Source organism: Syzygium oleosum, unplaced genomic scaffold (assembly GCF_021117445.2).
Source record: "Syzygium oleosum isolate NSW1041296 unplaced genomic scaffold, Sole_v2.1 Sole_v2.42, whole genome shotgun sequence".
In the NCBI taxonomy this organism is placed as follows: Eukaryota; Viridiplantae; Streptophyta; class Magnoliopsida; order Myrtales; family Myrtaceae; genus Syzygium; species Syzygium oleosum.
Window position 1 is genome coordinate 1,791,793 of NW_026607526.1, and position 7,103 is coordinate 1,798,895.

At 38.6% G+C, this 7,103-nt stretch overlaps 1 protein-coding gene across 1 annotated transcript; it reads left to right on the forward strand.

The window, feature by feature from the left end:
- Positions 1-1,924: 1,924 nt before the first annotated feature.
- On the forward strand, positions 1,925-6,842 carry LOC130136119 (disease resistance protein L6-like). Its single transcript, XM_056306199.1, has 5 exons — positions 1,925-2,008; positions 2,437-3,062; positions 3,337-4,477; positions 4,628-4,987; positions 5,072-6,842. The coding sequence occupies exons 1-5, from the start codon at positions 1,925-1,927 to the stop codon at positions 6,548-6,550; spliced, it is 3,690 nt and encodes a 1,229-aa protein (XP_056162174.1). The 3' UTR covers positions 6,551-6,842.
- Positions 6,843-7,103: the final 261 nt, after the last annotated feature.

Here is a 7,103-nt window from a genome sequence, read left to right on the forward strand (position 1 = left end):
AAATTGAAAGGTTTAAAACTGAATTGGCAAAAGTGCAATAGTTTTAGGACTTCTTGGACAATTTTCCCTATGGACAGTACTCAGTGATAGAGCTAGAATTTTAGTGGAGGGGGCGAAATATTCAACGTGATTGATTTAAAGGTTTAATTAATATTTTTTATCATATTAATTGTAGGAAAGAGAACCATGTAATAGCTTAGAAGAAAAATGCAAAATAATAAAAGATAGTTTGTTTTGGACTGAGATAAAAATACTAAACAGCACTATTGAAATAATCGTAGTTAATGGTGTATTTTAAGTTTATTTTACGAAAATTCATCATTTTTAAGGACACCAAAAAGCTAATAATAAGAAAATCAGTATCCATAAGAAAAATGCACACGTTACCTGGGTGCAAGAGAAAACGACAATTAATTTGATGCTGTAGAATTATTTTGCTTTATATACATTCTAATGTAGCAGCATCTTAATGTCCATGTTGCACATAGAAAGGATCTAATATCAAGAAAACTTAAATTTCCGCATCAACTTCAGTAGATAAACAATAATGCTAGTGAGGATAAAATGAAAATGATGCTTTTAAGCTCCGCTTGTTTCGCAGAAAATAACTTTCAGGAAAATATTTTCCGTATTTTCCGACGTTCGATTTATGGAAAATAAACTACTCAAGGAAAATATTTTCCCTCAATGGAAAAAACACCTTCAAAAGTGAGGGAAAATATTTTTATCTTTTTTGAAAAGAGGAAATTATTTTGCCTCTTCTTTCACCATTCATTTTAATTATTTTAATAATTTTTATTAAACTTCTAATTTTTAATTATTTGTTCTTTTTTTTTTTACTTCTTCGCCATGGTTGGTTGCCGGCCATGGCGAAGGCCGGCGACCGGCCGAAGAAGAAGGTAAAAAAAAAAAGAACAAAAAATAAAGAAAAAGGTAATTAAAAATAATTTAAAATCAATTTTAAAAAAATAAAAAATATTAAAAGTAGTGCATGGAGGAAAATCTATTCCATACCAAATAGCGGAAAGTATTTTCCGGATCTTTTTTAGATTTTAGCAGAATATCGAAAACTTGTGTTATTTTCCTTAAAGGTAGCTTTCTGAAAACTTGTGTTAGTTCCTATGTTTTTCTTTAGTTTTCTCTTCTTCTTTTTTTCAGTCAAAATGCCTGCTAACGGAATTGAACGTGGTTGAGAAAGTGACTATCAAAATAAAGCTATTTTGATCGTTTTAAAATTGGACTTTATAAAATGAAAAGGACGGGCAATTTATTTAAAATCAGACTTTATGTATAATATGGACGTGGGATTTTTGCCCCACTTTCAGTCATTCATCATAGAGGTTAGTGTGGTAATTTCCATTACCTCATTTTCTATGCTTTCCGTACCCACTTTCTCTACCACCATGCCTTTCTCGCTCCCCCGGTACAAATTTTGAATGAAAGGCTAATTTCCTAAAAAAATCCTAACTTTAAGTTAAATATTAATTTTATCTCGAACTTTTTTTTAAAAAAATTTAAAATTTTACTTTAATCTCCAATTTATTCACGTGTCCAAAAATCACAACAAGTTTCTTTAAAATTATTAATATCAAGGCCAGTTAAAAATTTATTATTGTGAGTTACGTCTTTATCAATACTCTAGAACAATAACAGTCTTGTGTGGACATATATGAGATTATAGTGAAAATTGGGGATTTTTAAATAAAAAGAAACTTCAGGACAAAATTGAAAGTAGACCTAAAATTTAGGATTTTTTTAGGGAATTAATCTTTTTGATCCATTTTTAATCCCCTTTCGCTTGACTTTTCAACTCTTGCATCTTCCACTGGCATTGACTTGGCGAGTCTCGCATCTTCCCCTGGCATTCACTTCTGATCAATTTTTGATCTGATATCCTAAGATCCAACTTCGGGAGGTGATTCAAATGGAGCGAGAGATCTCTTGCCGTAGCATCGACAGTGAGCGAGAGAGGGAGGCGACGGCCTCCAACTCGTCTGTGAGAAAGCTGGTTAGTTCCGCTTCCCCGTGTTTGTGGGTTTCTTTCGTTCTTTTGATTTTTTGGGTTATGTCTGTGTGAGGACGAGGACGAGGACTATTGATTTAGCTGGTATATGCTCAGATCTGCATCTTCAGTCCAAACGTTATCTTTGGACTGCAATAAAGGATAATACTTCTTGATCTTGATTTGGTATTCAAATCGGCTAGATCTCATATCCTTTTAAGAACATCATCAACGAGCCTAGATCGGATGGGGTCAACTCTTCTTCTTGATTCTTTCCTTTTTTTTCCCCTTTCTGAAGCAACTTCATTGTCTCAGATCAGAACATCCTAGTCAGGGCCTTATGCCTCCACTTTTTGCTTTTGCTGCTCTGAGGAAATTATCTAGAACGAAGTGGCAACTTTGTGATAGAGTTCGCCTTTTTCATTTTACTACAGGGGTCGGTCTCTTCACTGCCTCCTCCACCGCCCCCTCTGTCGCCGCCCCCGCCACTGTCGTCGCCGCCGCATCTGTCGCCCCTGCCTCTGTCTCCGCTGCATCCGACGCCCCTGCCTCTGTCTCCGCCGCTGCCGCCACCCCTGCTGCCAATTGCGCCTCCCTCATCAAGAAACAATTATGAAGTGTTCTTGAGTTTTAGAGGTCCTGATACTCGCCAGGGATTTGCAGATTACCTCTACACCAGCCTGATTAATGCAAGGATCATTGTCTTTAGAGACGATAATGAACTTGATCCTGGAGATAATATCCCTGATGCATTGGTTCAATCCATAAAGCAATCCAAGATATCAATACCTATTATCTCCAAGGATTATGCATCCAGTAAGAGTTGTCTCATGGAATTGGCACAAATGGTGGAATGCAACGAAGCAGACGCTCAACTGATCATGCCCATTTTCTATGATATTGACCCCGCTGATTTAACATACCAACGTGGACGTGTTGGGGAGTCCTTCAGTAAGCACGGGAACCGTGGAATTGACCACGAGGTCATTGATAAATGGAAGCAGGCTCTCGGAAAGATTACTAAGATGAAGGGGTATGATCTGCGGAATACAAACAATGGGTAATCATCTTTTTACTGTCCTTTTAATGTAATTAGCTTTAAGTTTGTGAGAATTTTGCCAAGCACAATGTTTTTGAACTCATTAATTGGATAGGACTAGATTTGATAATGAGGTAAATGTACTTGCCGTGCCGTTCTTGTTGCCCGCTACATCGTCCTTGGTGGTCAATTTAGTATGGTTTAACTGGATTATTTCCTTCGTAATTTTCAAAGACTGTTGTTAATTATTTGTAATCTCATCACGATTCCTCATTTTCATCATCACATTTGGCAGTCAGGGTGCAATCATAGAGAGAGTTGTTTCATATATTCTATATCGGTTGAAGAAGAATGATTTAGATGTGACTGACGGTTTAGTGGGCATGGAACCCCACGTACAGGAGGTTATGAAAAAGCTTGGTGTCATCTATGTCAATGAGCATGCAACCGGAGTATATGACAAAGATGTACGTGTACTTGGAATATACGGCATGCCAGGGATTGGCAAGACTACCCTTGCAAAGGCTGTGTACAACAAAATCCATCATCTCTTTCAACGTTGTAGTTTTCTTTCAAATATTGGAGAAAATGGTGCATCCAATGGACTCATCATGGGCCTACAAGAAGAGTTAATCTCAAACCTCCTAAGGAAAGAACGTAGAAGGCTAGGAACTCTTGACGAAGGGACTAATGTCATAAAAACTTCATTTAGGGAAATGAAAGTTCTTATTCTCCTTGATGATGTGTATAGTTTTGACCAAATCATGCATTTAGTTAGGGAATTCAAATGGTTTGGCCCAGGAAGCAGGATTCTCATGACAGTTAGAAGTATTGACATTCTTGATGGTTACCGAGATGGGGTGGCTGACAAGTATGAGGTTGGAAAAATGAGGCCTCATCAAGCTCTTCAACTTTTCCGCATGCATGCTTTTAGTGGGTATACTCGTGAAGAGGAGGATGAGTATGATTCTCTGTCCAGAGATATTGTTGCAACTATTGGAGGGATTCCTTTGGCAATTGAAGTAACAGCTTCATTCTTGCATAAGAATAAGGGGGAACGACAAACATGGAAAGATACATTAGATAGCTTAAGAAGGAAGCCAGAGGATAAAGTCCACAAAGCAATCAAGTTAAGCTATGACTCTTTGCATGAAGAAACGAAAAAGATATTTCTCGATATAGCATGTTTTTTCATTGGAACGGATCAGAGAATTCCCCCATACATGTGGCGTGCATGTGAATGTGATCCAAGGCGAATCAAAATTCTTCGTGACATGAGTTTGGTCAAAATAAGAGAAAACAACGAATTATGGATGCATAGTCAAATAAGAGAGTTTGGCAGGGAAACCGTTAGGATGCAAGATCCCCATGAGCCTCGAAACCGAAATAGGTTATGGAATCACATTGATGCACTTTCCACGCTTAATGGAGAGCAGGTATACTTTTCAAGCATAAGATCTTTTAGTTTAAACACAGTCAACAATCTTTGAAGATACTTCATTTCCTTAATTTTTCTTTCCCAAAATGAAGCGTGAATGGCTATATTTCATTTCCCTTTCTACTTATTCAGTTCCCTCGATTTGCAGAGTCCTAGTATGGTGGAAGCCCTTGGTCTCACATTTGACGAGGGACGAAGTGAATGTTTTAGACGTGAAAGATTTAGCCATCTAGGGCGCTTGAGGTTCTTGAGATTGGACCGGGCTACTGTTGGAGAAAGTTCTCAGAATGTATTTGGCTATCTAGGGCGCTTGTGGTTTCGGAGATTGGACCAGGCCACCGTTGGAGGGAGTTCTCAGAATGTTCTTTCAAATTTAAGGTGGCTTGATTGGCAAGGGTGCAGCCAGATCTCTGAACTACTTATTTTCCATTTGGAGAAACTGGTCATTCTTGATCTATCTCGCAGTAAGGTCACTGGAGGTTCACAAGTATGGGGACAAATCCTGGAGGTAAAGTGCATATTTGTCTATGTATCCTGGGATTATTCGGATAGCTAGCACCAACTGAGCCTATTCTGTCCTCTTTTCTTGCAGAAGGCAAAGGAATTGAAAGTTTTGAACCTAAGTAGCTGTCGTAACCTGAATGCTTTTCCAGACTTCCGTGCTTCGATGTACTTAGAGAGATTAGTCCTGGAACATTGTTCGGCACTATCCCAAATTGGTCCACTGATAGGTAATCTAAAGAACTTAGTCACCTTAAATCTTAAGTTCTGCACATTCGTCGGCGCCTTGCCGCAAGAACTGTGTCATATGAAAGATTTGGAAGAACTTCTGATTGATGGAACTGCCATTAGGGAGATTGATTTCAAACCAGCCTCCATGGAGAAACTTAAAATTCTGAGCGCTTGCCAATGTAAACGTTTGGCTCATATATCAGACTCTATTGGTCACTTGGAATCTCTTTTGCATCTTCGACTGGATGGTGCCGCTATTGAACGCCTACCAGAATCTATTAAGTCCTTAAAGAAACTTCGGAGCCTGCTTCTAGGAAATTGTCAGAATTTACTTGAGCTTCCTGGTTCCATTGGGAATCTTGAGTCACTGGAAGTCATGGATCTATCCAGCACCAAGATTGCTAGTTTACCTAGGTCCGTCAAGCATTTGAAAAATTTGAAAGTGCTGAAGATGGAGAATACTCACTTAGAAAAATTCCCCAAAGATATAAAAAATCTAGAAAAGCTGGAAGAGATAGATCTTTCAAAATGCTGGAATCTGAAGGGGTGGATTCTCTGTGATGTTAGAGGATTATCCTCTTTGAAAATCTTGAGATTATCATCCACCAAGATTTCTGGCCTACCCTGGACCCTTCCATTGCTCTCTGATCTCCAACAGCTAGATTTAAGTGAATGTGACCAACTTTGGGATTTGCAAAGACTTCCATCAAGTTTAAGCATTCTTCGCTGGGGATCCAAAAAAATGTGGACGGTGCCAGACCTTTCTTTCTTGAGAAACTTGAAAGAGCTGTACTTGAGTGATAACTTTGATCCTACTGATCCAATGCAGAGTTCTTCGTCTTCCTCTGAGCCACCAGAAATTGGATGGTTAACAAGACTAGCGAATCTAGAAATCTTGGAGTTGTGCCTCTCAAACATCACCAAGCTACCTGAACATTTTAATAAACTTCAACTTAGAAAACTTGTTTTGCACCATGCAAAATTGCGTGACCTCGGAGAGCTACCGTCTAGCTTATCGGTATTGTGCCTTCAGCACTGCATGATTCGACATTCACAATTTTCTACAGTGATAGGTCTATCTGAATTAGAACTCAAACACTGTTACTTGGCACGGACCGTCGGTCTTAAAGATTTGAGGCAATTGGAACTTCTGAAAATATCCGACTGCAATGTGCGAACACTTGATGGGCTGGAAATTTTGCCTTGTTTTAGAAGGCTCACTCTAGATGAGTGCCCTTTATTGACCGGATTACCTGATCGAACAAATCGTACATTCGAAATCGATGGGTACAATTTCACAGAAGAACAAAGAGTCGGCGGTTGTGTTGCTCGCACCTAGCTATGGTCAGAATATTGTGTAAATGCTTCGATAATGATTCTGACTTATGAGTGAAGATCTTGCTGCACAACGGATATTCGGTCTACCTTCAATAAAAAGTTGGAGGCTTTTCTGAAAGGTAAATATTGCTACTCTTTGCTTTCCTCAACTTCAATATCTGTACAACTCCATGATGCACCAGTTGGTCCTTTTCTCTTTTGGCTAAGACAGTTCCTGCAGTCAAATTTCTGTGATGTGTCCTCTCCACCTTGTGAGCTTGGAACTTTTCTGTTGGTAGGCCTGACCTTGTGGGCTTGGACAGGCAAGTTTGTGCTTTGAAATCTTTTACTAGCTTCTGATTCTAATTTCTAATTTTTTTTTCTTTTAGTGAAAATGCATAAAACGATAACTGGAGCACAGAACCAACATAAAACTAACAAAAGAAAAATTGATACTAGATAATTCAATTTGCCAGTTCTTTGTGCATGAAATCATGAAACATTCTGGGCATTTTAATTTCTTTATTGTTTGCTCGAATTTGTCATTCAGAAGAAGTTTGGGACAGATTTACTAG

Bases quoted from the DNA above. Each gene is read 5' to 3' on its own strand.
- LOC130136119 (XM_056306199.1), top strand. From the start codon at position 1,925: ATGGAGCGAGAGATCTCTTGCCGTAGCATCGACAGTGAGCGAGAGAGG. The intron at 3,063-3,336 runs GTAATCATCTTT...CACATTTGGCAG, and splicing joins CTGCGGAATACAAACAATGG to TCAGGGTGCAATCATAGAGA. The intron at 4,988-5,071 runs GTAAAGTGCATA...CTTTTCTTGCAG, and splicing joins TATGGGGACAAATCCTGGAG to AAGGCAAAGGAATTGAAAGT.